The sequence below is a fragment of the Toxotes jaculatrix genome, chromosome 18 (genome assembly GCF_017976425.1).
Source record: "Toxotes jaculatrix isolate fToxJac2 chromosome 18, fToxJac2.pri, whole genome shotgun sequence".
NCBI classification, from domain to species: domain Eukaryota; kingdom Metazoa; phylum Chordata; class Actinopteri; family Toxotidae; genus Toxotes; species Toxotes jaculatrix.
In genome coordinates this window covers 655,598-676,203 of record NC_054411.1, presented here as the reverse complement: position 1 = coordinate 676,203, position 20,606 = coordinate 655,598, and the positions used below count along the sequence as shown (strand labels likewise).

The 20,606-nt window shown below is 43.3% G+C and overlaps 1 protein-coding gene across 2 annotated transcripts; it reads right to left on the bottom strand.

Annotated features, from left to right (window-relative positions):
* Positions 1-633: 633 nt before the first annotated feature.
* LOC121198349 (MBT domain-containing protein 1-like) lies at positions 634-19,100 on the bottom strand. 2 transcript variants are annotated; one of them, XM_041062405.1, is made up of 19 exons: positions 18,986-19,100; positions 17,272-17,530; positions 13,422-13,555; positions 12,780-12,891; positions 12,512-12,591; positions 12,192-12,309; positions 11,679-11,813; positions 11,466-11,554; positions 10,889-10,987; positions 10,646-10,781; positions 10,195-10,250; positions 9,680-9,784; positions 9,228-9,375; positions 9,060-9,142; positions 8,461-8,698; positions 7,322-7,393; positions 6,325-6,513; positions 6,033-6,141; positions 634-5,305 (listed from the first exon to the last, which is right to left on the bottom strand). In XM_041062405.1, coding segments are annotated over exons 1-19 (2,184 nt in total). In that variant the 5' UTR covers positions 19,007-19,100; the 3' UTR covers positions 634-5,304. The 2 variants fall into 2 exon arrangements, with proteins under 2 accessions (XP_040918339.1, XP_040918338.1); XM_041062404.1 differs by having other exon boundaries at positions 634-6,141.
* Positions 19,101-20,606: the final 1,506 nt, after the last annotated feature.

Below are 20,606 nucleotides of genomic sequence, written 5' to 3'. Positions count from 1 at the left end.
TCTCTATACATTTCGGGTAGAATATCAGAAATGTAGTACCTGTCATCTGGCTCTAAATTAAATCAACAAAGGAAAAAAGGGGTCAAATGGACTCATTAGCTGAATCCTACCCTTCTCAGAATCTCACCAAATCATGCCAAACATCGGGTTACCTCAGATCTGCTGAGTGAAATCCAGAGGTCCAGGAGGGAAATACTCCAGACTGAGATCCAGATCTTTTGATGAACTGACACTCCTTTCCTTTTATAGGTGTGAATGTGAGGAGCAGACGGAGCACTGAAACTGACAGAGGAATCCAGCCATTAATGCATGTAGCTGACTTTTGATAATGTCATTTTGCTAATGATACTAACATTTACCTCTCTAAGTATCCAGCTGTGCTGCTGCAACGTTACCTTAGGTTTCCACTGCTTCTGCTGTTATCGGGGGAAAAAGCCTCTAAGAAAACATCCTCTCAACACACAGGTTTCTCCAATGCGTTGTATTAAAATGTGCAAAAAAAGTTTGTCCCAGTACAGAACTAAATAATTAAAAATTATTTTAAGAAGACATGTCCAGATTGAGAACAGACCATTCAAAAAACATCTGAATAACTCTGTTTCTTTTTATTGCATAAAAAATGTAAAGCGAGTCATTTATTTTACACCTAAATGTAATTTCTTCACAATCATGCTGCCAAAAAATTGTACAATGTATTTTTTTTTAAAAAAGCTTCATGAGAGTTAACATCAGGACATAACTACATGTTTTTGTCATACATTTACAGTATTTAGATCTATATCTATATATTTTTTAAAACATTAGTATGTCTTGATAAGAGAGTAAACATCATGTCCACAGCAGGAACATGTGGACAATATAACATGAACAGTATGGACAGGTTTTCATTAACCTCATCAGTGTGGGACACAAACAGATTTTTCAAACCTCACATTTTCATCCACTGGCACATTGTGAAACACATCAGTCTTGGTTTGGCTCTGCAGAGCTCAGGTATATGTTTTGTCAGCTCTGTTGGCTCTGCCTTGCAGGTTTTGCAGGATAAATGAAGTTGACATTTACAGACGGCAAGAGAACATGAGACAAAAGCTTATTTGCTTATCTGGAAAATAGTCCTGTACCACAGGGAAAAAGTGTTTGTAAAACAGCCCAAGTTGTCATCAGAAGCTGGGAGTGGCTGTGGTTGCTAATAGTTTAGCGAGGTTCGTTAGATACCCCGTAATCTCAACATAAAAGTTTTCTGTAATCGTGATTTAAATATTTCGTTTTCCTGAGATGGCAAATCATGTTTCTTAATAACTGAACTACTCAGGACCTGATTTAAGCCGGATTCTAATTATATTTAGTCTAATCAGGTCTGGTACAGTCCTAATCTACTGCTGGAGGTCTCTGGTCAGTGTGATACAACCGTAGTCCAAGACAAGAAATGCTGACATGGATGATTCTGGAAAACTACAGATTATCAATGTGTTACCAATGTGTGTTTACATTATCTGAAAGGCCTCAGGTCTCTATCGTATCAGGTCTTTTTATCTGAAAATACAGTTCTGAACCTGAAGACCAATCCTGATCACCATTAAACTATATAACGATAAATATACATAACCTTCTCATTGAATCAACACCTGGGAACAGATGTTTTCAGCTGTAGTCACAAAGAAACTGTCACAAGATTTACAAGCATGAAAAACTAAAATGCAACCACTGATAGTCTCAGCTTCCAGACTCTTTAAAACAATATTTTATATTTTATTTCATATTTATTTGTATTGTTATTTTTGTCTTTGTCAAACCACAGTCTAAGAAAACACTGTCATTTAGTAAGTCACTTTGAAACCCTCAAAAATCTTATGAAACCCCCTCCCTCCCACTGCTGATATACACAAAAACATCCCAAACTGACAGAGACCACTAAATTCAAGGATTCAGATCATCAACTCGGGTCACAGCACACAATCCTTTAAACGGAGCACTTTTCCCCTTTAAAACACATCAGTCATTTTCTCCTGATACAAAATCTACTGCAAACAGCTGCGTCCAAAATACAAGAACAACTTCTTCACCAGGGTCACAAGACGGTTTGTCAAAATCATCCCATAGAAAAATTATCAAATGTGTATATATCATCAATAGATAGCACCGTAATACAAATAAGACAGCCTGACGTTATTGGTGATTCACATACAAAAAGGCAGCAAACACAGACAACATACACAGCATAGTGCGACTAACAAGTGTGGAATTAAAAAAAAAAAAACAGCTACTGGTTAAGTGTGTAAGATGCTCAGACTGATGCAGGCTCACACAACTGAGTTTGTAACACACACACACTCAAGTTCTTCATGTTTTCCACTAAGAGCGTTTGTGTGTTTCCATACCTTTCTCTGCTAAAGAACATACATCAAGATTAGATTAGATTAAACTAGATTAAAACAGACCAAGCTTACATTAGAAACTAATTAGCAATGTTAACTTTGGCACTTTGATTTTCATTTAGCTTTAATATTTTTACACAAATGTTAGGTGTTTTAGTCATTTGATGATTATTAGTTTTATTTGCTCAGGAGGTAAAATATGTGATTTCACAGACGTGATGCATTTGAACATTTTTCTGCAGTTCATTTGTCTTTCATGTTTTGGTTTTATTCACAGAAAAATGTTTAAACTTGGTCACAGTTGTTGCTGAAGTGTAGTTTTTATTTAGTTTTAATCTTGCTCTTTTGTGGAAAAAAGTTTGTCCTCAAATATTTTTGTCATTGACAAAATTAACACTGCTAAATAGATTAGACTGTCGCTTACACTGTAGCTGCTTCAGTATTATGTATCTGCACTGTTTGCTCTGTGTTAACTAGCAAAGGAGGGGACCTTCAAGGTCCCCTCTTGGCCCTTGGATCTTCTTTTGACTACATATGAGATTGGACAGGTTTTAATTTTGGTTAACATTTTTACAAACTACTGAAAACAGGCCAGTGACACACAACGGACACAACGGTGATTTGAAACAAACTGGGGAATAGTCACTTTCAAAATCACTCAGTATTTATTTATATATATTTATATGTATTTATAAATTACACTACTGCCATCTTATTTTCTCTGCACACTCTTGACATATTCGGATTTACACAGGTGGAAACAGAACTAACGATGAACGTCACAGAGAGAAAAAGTTCAAATCAATATGTGGAGATACTGAGCCGTTACCGTCAGCACTGTTTACTCCACGGCTGACAGAAGAGTCTTTCTTCAGCCTCGCTAACTCAGATAAAAATCATCTTTAAAATGCATCTCTTCACTTTCTTTTTGTCTTCTGCAGATTAATCTATGATGAAAATAATGGTTATTTTTAGCCTGTTTCAGCACATTAACATCCAGTGGTATAACATCTTTTGGTGGATGCAGTGCCCTTTCCTAAATCATAAATAACTTAATCATTCAAAATCTTTGTTTGTATAATAACACTGCATTTCAAGAAGTTTTGAAGTAGTTAATCAAATTAACTTATATTTCATGTTGTTTACCATCAGTTTTTCAGAATGTGATAATCTTTAGTATAGTTTTCTTTTAATCAAATATATTATTACAATCTGTGTTTTTGAAATAATCTCTGTCATAAATTTTTATCATTAATTCTTATTTAATACTTTTTTGTGAGGTATCAATAGTTAATGAGTGCAGATGTACATAAAACTCTTTTAGCTGCTGAACTATTAACTTCTAAGATGTATTTTGTTGTGTATTGAGAGAAGATATCGTATTATGTTTAATCTTTCTAAAAGTGATACGGGGATTTTATCTGTGACCCTTACACCTTTTTACACTTCACACTGCTGCAGTTGAAAAAATAAAAACATACATTCTTTGCATATTAACAAATTTGTGTCTGATTTGATCTTAAAAAAGGATGAGTACAAGCCTGGGTATCATTTAAAGTTTCAGCATATCAGATTTGCATATCATATTAGTTTATGTAACAAAAACAGACAAGTAAATGTGGTATAAACACAAACAAATAATTTAACTCTGTATCAAACACATTCTGAAGGCTTGGTCTCACCAGCTTTTAATTTTAATGTTGTGGAGAAGGATTCAGCACGATCAGTGGATTTTATCGCAGGGCAAAGTAAATCCTTGTGAATGTTCTTCTAAGTTATGTTCGGCTTTGAGGAACACTGACATGCGAATGAACAGTCAAAAACGGACGAAGCTAACGTAACTTACTGGCTAAGATACGGTTTTATTTATCCTGATGATGGAGAATAAACTGCTCCATAACAAAGACGTGGCTTAGTCACAGCTATAAAGCTAACAATACAAAAATGCCTCTGTTAACTATATTTCCATTAATAACTGAGCTAACAAGCTTGCTAGCTGATAGTTAGCAAATCAGCTAGCAAGCTTAGAGTGTTTTTTTCCTCTTCATGTAAATCTACTGAACGAATGACGAAGAACACAACACGACGGGGGAGTAAAGCATGTTCCTGGATAGCTAGACGCTGGCTGACTTAAATAACAATTTTATTACTTTTATATTATATTTTATATTGTGTGATGACCACAAACTATGCATTCAAAGGCTACCTTTTTAAAGTGTTGAACATTTTAGCATTGGTCCTCAAAATCCCTATCAAATTGGCACCAGTACTGAAAATTATTTATTGATTTATTGCATTTACTATAGCCATATGCTATAATTACTGTGATTTTTGGAAAAAATAATGTAGGAGGAAACACCTTCAGCTAAACTTTCAGCCTGACTGATGCTGAGCACACACTAACAATATACTCCATCTAATGATTATATTATTTGAATTTTAGTTCTAATAGCAGGAGAATCCTGCTGAACATGATTCTGTAACACAGCAGATTCAAAAACATTCAGATTCAAAAAACAGGAACAGTAATTGCCACAAGCCCTTGTTGGCTGGTTTCTTGTTTTGTGGCATCTGGACAATTCATCAGTCCAGAATCCAAACCACAGCATTCACACACACATTAACAAACACATACACTGGTTTTAAATGACTGCTAATCTCAACATGACATTACACAGCATTCAGTATTAATATTATCACATTGAATTTTGAGCCTCAAACACACCACACAAACACGTACAAAGAACAAAGATCTTGGCAAAAATGAAAAATCATTATACAAAAGTTTTACCTTTTTTTTCTTCTGTTGATCCTTTTTTTCTCAGAGGAACCAAGACAGCTACTGCGCCTGTCTTTCTTTACATTCTTTTTCTTCTTCACTCGTTTCTGTATTCTGGTCTTCTTTGTCCAGTTTGCTCAGTCAGAAGAGTCTGAGGGGGTGAAGTGATACTTCAGACAGAAGTAGGGCCATTTTCCCACGTGGCAATGAAATCAATGTAAGGAAAAGTGTTTTGCCAAAAAAAAAAAGGGAGATGACAAGAGGGTGTTTGGAAAATGATGATGGCTCGGTCACACCACCAATGACGATGATGAAATTTAAGCTAAAATAAATAAATAAATAAAATAAAATGTTGAATGGGCGTAAGTGTTACCCATTTCGATTTAGTTATTAGAAATTAAATCCTTGTGGGGAACTTCTAAATCTTTTACTTTTTGCTAACCTTGAAGAAGTCAGTTTAAATATAGCTAGTCTAAAAAATACAAATATCATCCACCAAAGATGAACTAATAATAACTACTGCTCTGACTACATCTCCAAGCAGCCAGCACGGCTTAGGATTTCACAAACGTGTGCGAATGAATCTGACCAGGCACAAAGAGAAAGAGGGAAACACTGAGGAGTAAAAACTGTGGATGGACAGACGGAGAACGGTCGGCAGGACTGGACACTAATGTGTTCACACGGGCTAAAAATGGGTTTTTGACCGAAGAGACGTGGTATCGCTGCAGTGGTCATTAAAAATTCATATGATTAAAGCATGTCCAAAAAATAAAAATCTGATGTAATCACAGTAGATTCTTTCATGAGGCAGTTCTAGAAAAGTGAGGGATGGATGGTTGGAGTGTTAAAGGCAAAGAGGGATGGATGAGGCCTACTACTGGTTCTGGTTGGTGAAGAAATCTCCAGAGGATCCGTTGGTTTCTGATTCAGTCCTTTCAGAACATAACTCTGTCCCTTCAGCATTCTCCTCTTTAACCTGTGAACCTGCAGGAACAGAAAGGACATTAGGAGATCTGGCTTTTCTTCCCCGGGGTAACATGGACGCTGACCGGCTCACAGGTCCTCAAATCTCCAAAAACACAGCAGCAAATTTTCAGGTGTATTTCAGTATTTTTTAATAAATCTGCTACATTTTAAAATCTAAAGTTGAAAACATAGCTTGTGTACCTGCACCCCCCTCAGTATTAGGGCTGCTCTCTGGGTCTGCTGAGAGGGGCTGCGCTGCTGAGGCAGGAGTAGGGGGTGATGGGTAATCTGGCGGAGTCTCATTCTCGTCTCCTGATAGGTTCCTGGGGACGCCTGTTACCACAGCACTGGAGAGACTGACAGGTCGCTTAGCGATGGGCAACTTCCTCTCTGAGAGACGAAGGTAAAGTCAGTTAAACAGCTTTCAGCGGATGTGCAGGTTTCTGTTCGAAACACACACACACACACACAGATGTGTGTCTTTCTTAAACTTAAAACCTGTGATGTTCTTTCTGCTCTTTCTTAAAAAAAGAAGAAAAAAAAACGTGGGTTGCTAGTTTCAGACCGATGCAGTCATCCAGCGACCACGTTGTTTAAATAACAAATGCACTCGCGCCCTCTTTCTGTCCTCTCACTACCTGACAAATAGAAATCTAATAGAAATAGAAAGAGAAAACCTAATTTAACAGAAATCTGCAAAGGTGCAAAGACACCTGGCTTTTAAAGGAACGGGAGGGGGCCGTCTGATTGGTCTACCCACGCTTAATGAACCTTTTTTTCCACTGTTAAACTAGAAAAAAGGGATTTGGACACCCTTTTTTCATCTTTTAATTGCTCTGAAAAACATCAGAAACCAGTGAAACATGAAACATCGCGTTTCTTTTTCTGACCAAGAGTCCAAACCCCAAAATATCCACTGTATTCTAATGTCTGGGCTCCAGAAACGAAGATGGAATATATCTAACATTCATCTTCCATACTGACTAATTCATTATCATTAACCGATCATTCAACACAAAAAGAGATTTTCTTTGATGCAAACAGACAAACATTAAAGCCTGAAGCAGATTTTCCACAGATGTGTTTATGTGAGATGTGTCACAGCGTCAGATATTATACTGGACTCTGAATTCTGAATATTGGGATCAAACCAAATCAAGGCGTTACCGTAAAAACACAAAGAGACAGAGAGACTCACTTTTCTTTTGTCCCTTGTAGTGCTGGGATTTCTTCCTCTGTTTGGACGCTGCTGATTGTAGTTCTCTGGAACCTGAAGGACACACACACATTTTTTACCTAATTCCATCAAGCTAAAAAAACAAATCGTGGAGTAGAATGTGGTGTCAGATTCTTACATCTGAATGAAATATCCAGGGTTTAATAAATCTTATCAAAGATAAAAGATCTGAGCATGTTCACATTATCTTCATGTTGCTTTGAACAAAAGAAAAAGGACACGGGACGTGTAGTGTTCACTCAGTACTGTGCAAACGTTTTAGGCACGAAATGTAAAACGAGGATACTTTCAAAATGAATGCCGTGAATTAACTTCTCCTCAGTGCACCTGCTCACAGGTGCTCAGGTCCCTGTCAGGTCAGTTGTTCCAGCATCTTGTCTTGTCTCAGTTCTTCTGTGGGTTTGGTCTGTCTCAGTGTCTCTGTCTCTTCATGTGATCCCAGACTGACTCCATGATGCTGACATCTGCTGCAGGACTCGTTGTCCTTCTGGTCTCTGAGGACAGTTCTTTATGACTCTGTGTGTTTAGGTTCGTTGTCCTGCTGCAGGATGAGTCTGGGACCATCAGACGTCCTGATGGGACTGATGATGGACACGAACCTGAACGTCCCGAAACTTTTACACAGTACTGTACGTACACACAAACTCAGCACATGTAGGAAAGTGCAGCTGCTTGTTTATGCTGAGGTGTGTGTGTGAGCTGATGGTCTGAAAGGTAGACCGTCACACAACGCTGGCGTGTGACGGTCATCCAATCACTGAGACGACTCCGCCCGACTCATCAGTACGAAGACATCGCCTTCGCCACATCTCGCTCACGTCTCACGCTGTGAGCGTATCAAGCAACCGTCAACTCTCTTCAACAGGTTACGTAACTTTGTGCCAGTTTTGCTTTGTACCTCTTGTATTTCGCCATCCGACATTTCATTTTTCAAGTAATAATCAAGTCCTCAGAACAAACATGAAGTCAGAGAAACTAAAATAATTCATTTATATGCTTTAAATTTATAATAATGAATGATGTGAATGAATCAACAAAAACAAGAACGTACGAGCGTTCCTGAACGTCGCGCTAACGTCAGAGGTAAGCGCGTGTGTTACCTGCGTTAACAGCGGGAGGTTGCAGCTGGTATCCAGTCAGCTGACACCACCCGACCGGGTACAGGTCAGGGGACTCACAGTCCACCCACTGGTCGTACTCGTCCTCCCAGCCGTCAAAGTGTATCCGTAGCAACCGGTGGACAATGCGGGTCACCGTGGCAACACACACCAGCCGCGGCTCCATGAGGTCCACGGCCTCTAGCTTCATCCCGGGACGGAAACCGTGGTTGGGGACGTCCTGATTTGAGGGGTGCATTAACACAGTGCAGCTGAAGAGAAGCAGGACTAACTGGACCTGGACTTAAAGTCCGTCCTCATGCCTGTTGAGTGACTGATTAATCTGCAGATTATCTTCAGGACTGATTGTCAGGTCTTTAAAATGTCAGAAAACACTGAAAAACACTGATCGCAATTTACTTTAATGTAAAACAGAAGCAGCAGATGGGAGACGTCTGAGGAGCTGGAACCATCAGATATCTGCCAGTTTGCATCAGAAACAGTGAAACTAACTGATCGTCAAAGCAGCTGCTTTGTTCATTACTTTACTGAACTGACTAAACAATCCATTGACTCATTTCAGCGCTTGTGTTTGGTCCCACCTTGTTGAATAGGTTGACTGGAGCAGCCACAGACTTGCTTTCCTTCAGATACTCAAACCACCTGAAGGGGAGGTTGGTGTAACCTGACAGACAGAAAGAGACAGTTTATTTTCAGACTCCTGTAGATGGTTCACCGCAGCGTGTGGAGTCTGGAGAGTGCAGCTGTACCTCTGGGGGGGGTCAGCTCAATGCTGTTGATCTCACAGAAGCCGGCGGGGAAGATGGAGGGTGAGGTGGAGTGATAACAGAACCAGTCTGAACCGTCAGCCGCCTCCGAACCATCGATACCGATCATCAGGTACCCGTCAGCCAGGACCTGCGGGGGGAGGGGGAGGAGGAGGGGGGGTGAGTCGTGCTCTTACAGTTCACCCAGTTTGTCCTGCTAATGGCAACGGGCTGTTGATTGACACCTAAAAACCAACTGCAGTAAATATGCAGGACAGGCCCAGCATGGTGGTTTCAGGGCCTGTATCACACAGAGCACCCGTCGGCTGAAATGTTTGGCTCACAGTGGAACGCAGAGCGAGCAGCTCAGTGACTGGCCCGCTAAAAATAAACAGAGAATGATCTGGAGCTGGCAGCTGTGTGTGTTGGCCCACACAGGCCCAGAGGGTCCTCACCTTCCTGACCGTGGCCACGCAGATGGCAGACAGATTCAGAGGGTCGATGGCCTCCAGCTTCATCCCGTCCTCAAACCATGGACCGCTCTGATCCACCTCCTTCACCTGAACAGACACACAGGAGACATGAACCGCATCAAACAGACAGACAGACAGACAAACAAACAAACAAACAAATCAGTCAAACCCAAAATACTTGTGTTTAAAAACTGGAACTTTTCTATTACACACACACACACACACCAACAGCTCTGGACTCCTGCCTGAGCACTGATCCTATCAACCAAACTTTAAAGAGGCCCATGAAGTTGTTATGGGACTGGGACCAATACTGAGGAGGTCAAAGGTCAGCACTGCCCAAAAAACAAAATACAGGTGAGATGACAGTGACCTGAGAAGGCAGGGACGATGTGCAGTCAGGTTTTCTGCTGCCCTCCTGTGGTAAGAACATGGAACAGTCTGATATTTTCTGGTAAAATGATTCTCTGAACAGAGAGGACATCAGGTGTTCTCACCTTGGCAAACAGCTGTCCAGGAGCGTCCACCTGAGCATCCAGCTTCTTCGACACATCTGGAAACAAACGCGTAGACACTTTGCTGAGTCTGCATCGCTCACACCAACACAGGCTGAAATCACTAACATCAGACTGGCACTGGGCGTCTGCTCAGCGTCCTGCAGCTGGTTTAAAGGAAATGTTTTCTGAACGTGGCGTGTGGACGTGAACCTGCATCACTGAGACCCAACATGCTTAGGTCATGGTATAAACATGGTAAGATAAAACCAGTTCAATAGAAGAAGAGCACTGATAAGAAGGAAAAGAGAATTTCATGCGTTCAACTAAACTGAAACTGTTATTGCATGAAACTGGGTTTCAGATTCAGACTCTGCAGCTCTGTGGAGCTTTTTAACCTCTTTGAGCTCCGAGTTTTGGTTTTCTGTCACTGCTCACGGATCAGCTGACTCACCCGATCGCTTGAAGCGGTGTCCGATGGATCGGGACCAGCCGATGCTGTGGATCAGAGGACTGTACATGTGACACCAGAAGTCATCTGTCCCGTCATCACACTCCTCGTACACCAGACGGAGACGGCCGCCGATCACCTGACCATCACCCACACACGCAAACCACAAACACAAATATCACGATGTGATTCAAACTCTTCTGGACCTGAAAGCTGTGCGAGTCCACCTGTGACTCTGAGTCCCACCTGTTCCACCAGAGCCACCCGAGTCCGACACAGGTGAGTCTTATCCACCACCTCCACCCTCATTTGCTTCTTAAAGGGAAACTGCATACTCTCCTGCACCTGAAGGACGAGGGGAGACGTTTGTCCTCAAAGAAGAAGAATCAGTGTGACAGGTGCGTCGGAGGACACTGTCTTACTGACTGTTCACACATCACGATGTTTTGGTCTGCGTGTCCTGACCCGGGCAGTTTACTGGGCTGGGCTTTGATTGTATGTGAACCACAAATCCCATAATGAATCTATCTGATCCAAAACCTGGATCCAGAACTCTGAGCCCAGCGAGCCGCAAACTTCTGCTGCTAATAATAATAAACACTAACTATCAACATCTGAGATAATGTTGTTAAAGTACAAACGAGAGATTAAAAAGCTTGTGTCTAATGAATCCAGGTATTTCACAGACTGGCTTTCAGAACCCAGCTGTGATGGTTGTCTGATAGTTCAGAGCCTCGTGCTGAAATCTGAAACACAAACTTCCATTCAGGTAATTAAACAAAACACTTTGAGGTGAAGGTCGGTGGCTCAGAGTGTGTGTGACCTTGGAGGTGAAGTCCGGCGGCAACGTCTTGGATCCCGTGAGTCGTTTTATCAGGAAGGTTTTCCAGTTGGTGAACCTGTGCAGGATGGCTGAAGAGACAAACAGAGGGACACCATCAGCCAATCACAGGACACCGTGGTCCTCATCAATCGATCAAAGTCACCGATCATTATTTAACTCTTCCGTGTTTTATGAAGCAGCTCTCCCTCTTACTCTGAGGGGGAACCAGAGGTTTTCCTCCAGCAGCACACCAGCCGACTGGGTGGATGTCCGGCACACACAGGTTCAACCAGAAATCTCTGGTGGAGTCGCCGTCGAAACCTTCGTACCGCAGCAGAGCTTTAAAACCTGCGCAAACACACGGACACGCATCCGGTCACAGCTGGATCTGAGGGATTCCAATCGGGCTTACGACGCCTGTTTCTCCAGTTTGTCACGAGGCGTAAAAGAAACGGAGACAGAGTGGACGTAATCACTGGAGAGTTCATCGAACACAATAATTAACATGTTGATGTTGTTTTCTAGTTTTGTCCACAATAAAAGACATTTCTCTAAGTTTAGCAGCGTGAATGAGATTCAGGTTTGAATGAGAGAAAATACCCTGGGGGCAAATTTCAGGGTCAGTCAGCAAAATAACACCATGGATTTGAATGTGATATTATAAAAGTTTCCTAAAGAGGTGTTCTGTGGCAGAGCGTGCGTGTGTGTGTGTGTGTGTGTGTGTACCAGCCAGTTTAATGACACCAGCGATCCAGTAAACCTTCATGGGCAGACCACTGTCCGTGTTTGGGACCTCGACCCGAACGCCTTCACTGATGTCGCCCCACAGCTTCCCCATCGGGACCTCAACAACACCAAAGAAAGATACTGACGACCACAGCAAACCAACCAATCACACAACTTTCAGGTGTCGTTTCATCAGCAAAAATGACTCTGCACAGTTATTTACTGTGGTGTTTATTACCTGCTGCATCCAGTGTCCTTACAAAGATAAATAAAGTTGTATTGAACTGAACTTAGTGTGTGTGTGTGTGTGTTCCACCCACATGTTTGAAGCAGCTGACCGGAGCTCCCATCACATCTCCATCTCCGAGATAACGACCCCAGTCAAACACCTCCACAGGAACTGCACACAACACACACACAAACACACACTGACAGGTGACTTTCATGGAGAAGACGAGGTTTTATTGTCGCTGCCATGAAGTCGACAAACTCTCAAAGGCTGAATCCAAATGTTGGCATAGTTCTGATAATTGGATAATCAGGACAATCTGACTGTACAGAGGACGTGAACGCGTCGACAGGACTCACCGCTCTTTTTCACTCCGCTCTGCTGGCTGGCTTGATGCTGAGCGTAGGCAGCTAGTTTGGTCATCAGAGGCTGTTTCTGAAGAACCTTGGCCTTTTTAGTGGGAGGCTTCCCCTTTAATAGAAGGACCGTAATCGAATCCACATCATACAGTGCTAACTGTGAACCTTATTATTATTTGGACAGTATATTACATTATACCAGCAAATACACACTCTGACTGACAGCTGACGGACAGCTGACGGACAGCTGACGGACAGCTGACGGACAGCTGACGGACAGCTGACTGACAGCTGACGGACAGCTGACTGACAACTGACGGACAGCTGACGGACAGCTGACGGACAGCTGACTGACAGCTGACGGACAGCTGACTGACAACTGACGGACAGCTGACGGACAGCTGACGGACAGCTGACTGACAGCTGACGGACAGCTGACTGACAACTGACGGACAGCTGACGGACAGCTGACGGACAGCTGACTGACAACTGACGGACAGCTGACTGACAGCTGACGGACAGCTGACGGACAGCTGACGGACAGCTGACGGACAGCTGACTGACAACTGACGGACAGCTGACGGACAGCTGACGGACAGCTGACTGACAGCTGACGGACAGCGCACATGTGTGTGTTTGGACCTGCAGTCTGGCGAGGATGCTGGCCTTCTTGGAGTTGGATGAGTAACTCCTGGAGCAGGAGACGCTGCAGAAACGTTTGGTTTTGCTGTAGAAAGCGTCTCTGACTCCCACCATGCCACACATCTCGCATGTCGCTGAGAAAAACACAGAGATGAACACACTTGCTTCAGGATCAGAGACTGAAAGGTTTCACTGAGACAATGTGCAAACTCATATTTCATATTTCTTGCTGGAAAGTGAATGAAACAAATAGACAAAAGGTCTTGTTCCCACATAAGAGCGATGGGAGACCTGTTTGCATGTCTGTCTCCATTGTCTCATGGTTATATTTTACTTTACTCGAAGCCAAAGATCTTTAGTTGTACGAGTTTGCAGAATTTAATGCTAAGATTTAAAAATGTCATTTTTTCAGAACAAAAAAAGAAATATTCTGGACAAGTTTGTCCTTACAGCCTTGAAAAAAAAGCATATTTAGGGCCCGAGCACCGAGTGGTGCGAAGGCCCTATTGTTTTTCTAATGTTTATTATTAGGGCCCGAGCACCGAGTGGTGCGAAGGCCCTATTGTAATTCTAATGTTTATTATTATTATTATTATTTGTCCTCCCAAACAACTGCATTTTTCAACCCCTTCCCATGCTCTAAAATGCCTGAAATTTTGCACACTCATCAGGTCTGGTGAAAAATTTGATATTTTGTGGTCGTTGTAAATGGGGGGGGCCAAATGGCTCCGCAGCGCCCCCTTGAAATTTTCAAAACCCCCCTCCCATTGGGCTTAGTTTGTCATAGGTGCATGAAATTTGGTACACATGTTGATCATACCGAGACACACCAAAAAGTCTCTTGACACCATGACCTTAACCCAACAGGAAGTCCGCCATTGTGGTCGGAAGTTGGCGATTTTGGCGAATTACACCATTGGTATGCGGACGAACTCGTGCTAGGGATTTCACCTGATCCACTTCATATTTGGTGGACCTCACCTCAAGACCATGATGATCAAAAGTTATTAAAGGTTTTTCTCTAAGTTAAAGGGCGTGGCCTCTGTGGCACGCCAAAGTTTGGTGGCGTTTGGTGAATTTGCCATGACATTTTGAATGGCTCTCACGTCCACATACTTTATCCAAACATCTTCAAACTTTATGAGCGTGATGAGGGCTCTGCCCTGAACGCCTCCATATGTCAAACTCCCACCTTACTCGTGGCGTCCCCTGCTGGTAACAGGAAATGACCTATTTTTACTCTGAAGTATACTGCTCCTTAATAGTTGACACCATCGGCTTCGTTTCTGCTCTACAACCTTCCCAACTACTTGGTGAAGCTACATTATAAAGGCCGTGAAGCTGGGTGCAATGGCATCTGTGTGGCGGCGCGGCAACTGACGATCACTCGCCGTGAAATTACGTTTGGATTTTTAATGACCTTAACCACCTCCTATGATCATAAAAATTCATACACACGTTCTTGGGGGCTGGTCCTAGACTCTGATGGGGTTTTTGTAATTGGGCGGGGCAAAGTGGCTCAACTGCGCCCCCTTGAAAATTTAAAATACCCCTCTCCATATGGGTTTTTTTGGAGTATGAAGATGAAAATCGGTACACATAAAGAACACTTCCAGACGCACAAAAAAGTCTCTTGACACCATGACCTCAACCCAGCAGGAAGTCGACCATTTTGTTTTTGGCGGCCAAATTTCACTGCTTTCCACCACTGGTATGCGGATGAACTCGTGCTAGGGATTTCACCCGATCAACTTCATATCTGGTGGACCTCACCTCAAGACCATGATGATCAAAAGTTATAAAAGACTTTTCTCTAAGTTAAAGGGCGTGGCCTTTGTGGCTCGCCAAAGTTCGATGGCGTTTGGTGAATTTGCCATGACATTTTGAATGGCTCTCACATCCACATACTTTATCCAAACATCGTCAAACTTCATGAGCATGATGAGGGCTCTGCCCTGAACGCCTCCATATGTCAAACTCCCGCCTTACTCGTGGCGCCCCCTGCTGGTAACAGGAAATAACCTGTTTGTACTATGACGTGTACTGGGGAGAAGAGGAGAGGACATAGGAGGACTCTGGTACTCTTGGCTGCGCCGGCTGCGACTCCCGCGGGTCGCAAGGGGTGCGAGGGCCCGTCATCGCTGCTTGCAGCTTTAATTATTATTATTATTATTATTATTATTCCTCCCAAACAACTGCATTTTTCAACCCCTTCCCATGCTCTAAAACGCCTGAAATTTTGCACACTCATCAGGTCTGGTGAAAAATTTGATATTTTGTGGTCGTTGTAAATGGGGGGGGCCAAATGGCTCCGCAGCGCCCCCTTGAAATTTTCAAAACCCCCCTCCCATTGGGCTTAGTTTGTCATAGGTGCATGAAAATTGGTACACATGTTGATCATACCGAGACACACCAAAAAGTCTCTTGACACCATGACCTCAACCCAACAGGAAGTCCGCCATTGTGGTCGGAAGTTGGCGATTTTGGCGAATTACACCATTGGTATGCGGACGAACTCGTGCTAGGGATTTCACCTGATCCACTTCATATTTGGTGGACCTCACCTCAAGACCATGATGATCAAAAGTTATTCAAGGCTTTTCTCTAAGTTAAAGGGCGTGGCCTCTGTGGCCCGCCAAAGTTTGATGGCGTTTGGTGAATTTTCCATGACATTTTGAATGGCTCTCACGTCCACATACTTTATCCAAACATCTTCAAACTTCATGAGCATGATCAGGGCTCTGCCCTGAACGCCTCCATATGTCAAACTCCCGCCTTACTCGTGGCGTCCCCTGCTGGTAACAGGAAATGACCTATTCTTACTCTGAAGTGTACTGCTCCTTAATAGTTGACACCATCGGCTTGGTTTCTGCTCTACAACCTTCCCAACTACTTGGTGAAGCTACATTATAAAGGCCGTGAAGCTGGGTGCAATGGCATCTGTGTGGCGGCGCGGCAACTGACGATCCCTCGCCGTGAAATTACGTTTGGATTTGTAATGACCTTAACCACCTCCTATGATCCTAAAAATTCATACACACGTTCTTGGGGGCTGGTCCTAGACTCTGATGGGGTTTTTGTAATTGGGCGGGGCAAAATGGCTCAACGGCGCCCCCTTGAAGATTTAAAATACCCCTCTCCATATGGGTTTTTTTGGAGTATGAAGATGAAAATCGGTACACATAAAGAACACTTCCAGACGCAAAAAAAAGTCTCTTGACACCATGACCTCAACCCAGCAGGAAGTCGACCATTTTGTTTTTGGCGGCCAAATTTCACTGCTTTCCACCACTGGTATGCGGATGAACTCGTGCTAGGGATTTCACCCGATCAACTTCATATCTGGTGGACCTCACCTCAAGACCATGATGATCAAAAGTTATAAGAGACTTTTCTCTAAGTTAAAGGGCGTGGCCTCTGTGGCTCGCCAAAGTTAGATGGCGTTTGGTGAATTTGCCATGACATTTTGAATGGCTCTCACATCCACATACTTTATCCAAACATCGTCAAACTTCATGAGCATGATGAGGGCTCTGCCCTGAACGCCTCCATATGTCAAACTCCCGCCTTACTCGTGGCGCCCCCTGCTGGTAACAGGAAATAACCTGTTTGTACTATGACGTGTACTGGGGAGAAGAGGAGAGGACATAGGAGTACTCTGGTACTCTTGGCTGCGCCGGCTGCGACTCCCGCGGGTCGCAAGGGGTGCGAGGGCCCGTCATCGCTGCTTGCAGCTTTAATTTAATTTGTTTTTTCACTGAATTCTCTGTTAAGCTACGACTATAAAAAACACTTAGTTACAAATTTCGTGGTCAACACGTTGGTCTGTAACTGTGGTTCTCATACTGACCCATGCCTGCCTTCCCATCAGGATAGGTGTACACCTGTCCATTGGTCTTGATGAGTGTCAGGGAGGAGGAGGAGGAGGTGGGTGTGAGTTGAGTTACCCCTCCTCCTCCTCCTCCTCCTCCTAACTCTTCGTCCTCACTGTCCTCGGGGCTGGAGGCTCCGCTGCCCCCGCTGGACTCGGTGCTGCAGCTGCTCCGGTCCTCCTCCAAACCGTCCAACATCCCAAAGGAGTCCCTGCGCTTCCTGGACGGACGCTCCACCTGAAGACAGAAGAGATAATCAGGTCAGGGACCAGTCCAGTCTCAGAAATGTTGTAATCACACGGATTCTCACGCGTCAAACATGTGGTCACAGTCCACCAGCACTGGTCCCCACTCCCTCCAGCAGGAGGACCGGGTCCTGGTTTGTGCTCAGGGGTTAGAAACAACTAAATCAGGTTCTCAAAGGTGAAATCCCTCCAGGTGAATGAATTAGTGCAGGTAGAGTTTCCAGGTGTGCAGTGTCTGTGTCTCTTTTTCCAGCTCTGCCTCACACAAAACATAATGCTGAGGTTTGTTCATTGAGGCGATGCCACTGTAGTTTTCATTTACTGCCTTTTACCCTCATAAGCATCTGGAAACACGAGTCATTTTCTGGATCATGATCTTTAATCTAAAATAAACTAATGAAGAACAAACCTGTTCACACTCTGTCCTGTCATTTCAAATGTCTGGGACAGAATCTGAAACTCCACACTCGCTCCAAGTTACTGATAGATCCACCTGTATCCTTAGAAATAGGCGCGCACACGCACGCACGCGCGCCTTGCTGACCTGACAGCTGTTGCATTCCGTGTTTTACATGAGTTGGTTTGCAGCTGTGTAACCTGCTGCCAGCGCCACTGCAGTGCGGTGAGAGACGCTGACTGACAACACGGAGAGAGAGACTCAGTGCCCACAACAGGCGATTATGTCAACACCAAATCACCTCCAGAATTCTGTCAATTTTAAGTTTCTTTGATCGCAGACAAAGACATGTGGTCCACATAACACAACTCTAAAGTGTTTCTCAATCAGCTAACGCCACGATTCAATTCGGCGAATTTTAAATGCACCTAGCAACTCAGTCTGTTCATGAGATCACATTTTTTATGACAGGTTCACCTTGCCAGTCGCCGCGCTCCACGGTGCACTGTGCTGAATGTAGATGAGAACGTAGCGGAAAAGCAGCGAAGCGATAATAAAAGTGTAATTTCACTGAATGAAAAGCCGGTGGAGCACACACATGCCGATTCAAAGGGTGTCTCCTCTGGTTTGGAAAACAATTTAAACAGCTGGTCAGGGAGGAATGTGCCCTGTCGACAAAGGAGGAAATCTAATATCGCAGGATTTTTCAATGGGCTTTTGGAAGAAGACTGTGTGAACAACAGGCGAAGCAATTATAAATACCTAAAATTTTTGTGATTTAAAAGGTACTCTGGGTAGCATGTATATGCCGAACCCAAACGTAGCATGAGCTATTAAATAAACTGTTTAAATGTCATTTAATTTCAATATACAATTTTATCAATGAGCAAGATAACCTAAAAGTACCAGATTTTTCAATGGAGTTTTGTCTTGATTTTCTATCAGGGGTCGCTTTCCAGCAGCCTTTAAAGCCGATGTGAACCGTTATCACAACCACAACAAAGAAGGGAAATACGAGCTCCTGTCGCACAGGGAAGCCTCAGAACTCACCAGGTCTCTGGGGTTTTCCATCAGGACGGACCACGGGAGGACAGTCTGTCTGAAACACCAAAATCCGCAGAATTAATCATTAAAACGCAGCGGCAGACATATCAACAAAATTATCATAGCTGCAGTGCGCAGGCGCATGGACAGCAAAAGCGCGCCTTTCATTGGTTGATTTGTCTTCTTCGTGTGTTGTCTTCAGATGAGACGGTGAGTCCTCCAGCGACCCCTGCTGGACAGAGCCTAAAATTAAATGAAAATTAACTGGCTCGACGCACACAGACCGTTTCCTTCCATAAAATAATTATATAAATCAAAACTGAACAACCTCAAAGTGTTATAAACATACTACAGCACCTGGTCGAGGTGAATTTGAATACACTTTATTTTTGTTGTTGTTGTGTCTTGCTGTTGGTCGTGCTCATTTAAAGACAGCTCTTTCTATCCTAAGATTAACACAAACTGATTCGCACTGAAAACAGGCTTCATAAGAGCAGCCCCTCTCTGGGTGGCGTGTGGAGGAAAAGCATCATCATTGACCTTTATCCAAAAGCTTTTATTTTCTAACTGAACCGCTGTCATTTGGCCTCAGGTTACAGAACCCAGTGATCCAGAACGTGCACAGAACAAGTGAAAACCTGATTTGAATCTAACATGCACTGTTACACTAGAACACTCTGCGGGGCAGGGCTGCCGTCCTGCTGAAACCTGTCGTGACTGTCATGATTTAAAGGTTAACGCAGATTAAACCTGAGCTCCATCAAGTTTTGACACACCTGTGACAAAAACACCCCCTGGGACACCTGAAGGCTTCAGATCCACAACGGGGAGTTTAGACAGCTGCTGAAGAATGGGATTAGTTTCGCCACTGGAATCAGCAGCAGAATAAGAGAGGAAAACCTGCTTTATATCGTGTTCACTGAGGAAAATAAAACTTTAGAGGACGATATGGCTCCGTGGCAGGTTCTTCACAGAGACAGAGCATCCCAGGCGGCTCTGGGTTACTATGTTCATCATGGACCCAGGGCCTCGGTGCATTACAGCACAGCCGCTGCAGCTCCACACAGCAGCAGGAGCTTCTGTTTGTCCAGAGAGAAACTCACCCTGCAGCAGCTGAACAGAAGGCTGGCATCGTACCTGCAGCAGGTAGGACACGTGTGTGGTGGAAACACACAAAACTGAGCAGAGCAGACACTGAACTGAACTGAAAACTGTAAGAGAATATCAGTTATTGTTTTAAGAGCATGAGAAGAGCTGAATCACGGACGTGTTACTTCTATAATTCCTCCTCTCCTTTTGATTTGCATCTGCTTTTGATTCTTTGAGCCATGAGCTCAAACAGTTCCTGCAGCAGCACAGGAAAAATATCTGGGCTGAGATTTGTTCCTGATAGTTATTGTTTAAAGAGAAAGGGAACATAAAAATAACATTTTTTCCAATGGAGTTCTGCCTTGGCTGAAACATGTTCAGTGTCTTTGAGATGTAAAGCCAGTAAAAGGCCAATGAAGAAGAAATATCAAAATATTCAGTGTTGCAGCTGCAGCATCACTGAGGGTCTGTCATCTGTATTTTCTCTGATCATTTGAGGATTTATCAGCCTTGAGGGAATAAAGGTTAAAATTTTACA

Coding starts and splice junctions, on each gene's coding strand:
- LOC121198349 (XM_041062404.1), bottom strand. CDS start 19,006: ATGGAAAACCCCAGAGACCTG. Junction 12,592..12,779: donor GAGCGGAGTGAAAAAGAGCG/GTGAGTCCTGTC, acceptor TGTTGTGTGCAG/TTCCTGTGGAGGTGTTTGAC. Junction 12,310..12,511: donor CGGTCAGCTGCTTCAAACAT/GTGGGTGGAACA, acceptor GGTGTTGTTGAG/GTCCCGATGGGGAAGCTGTG.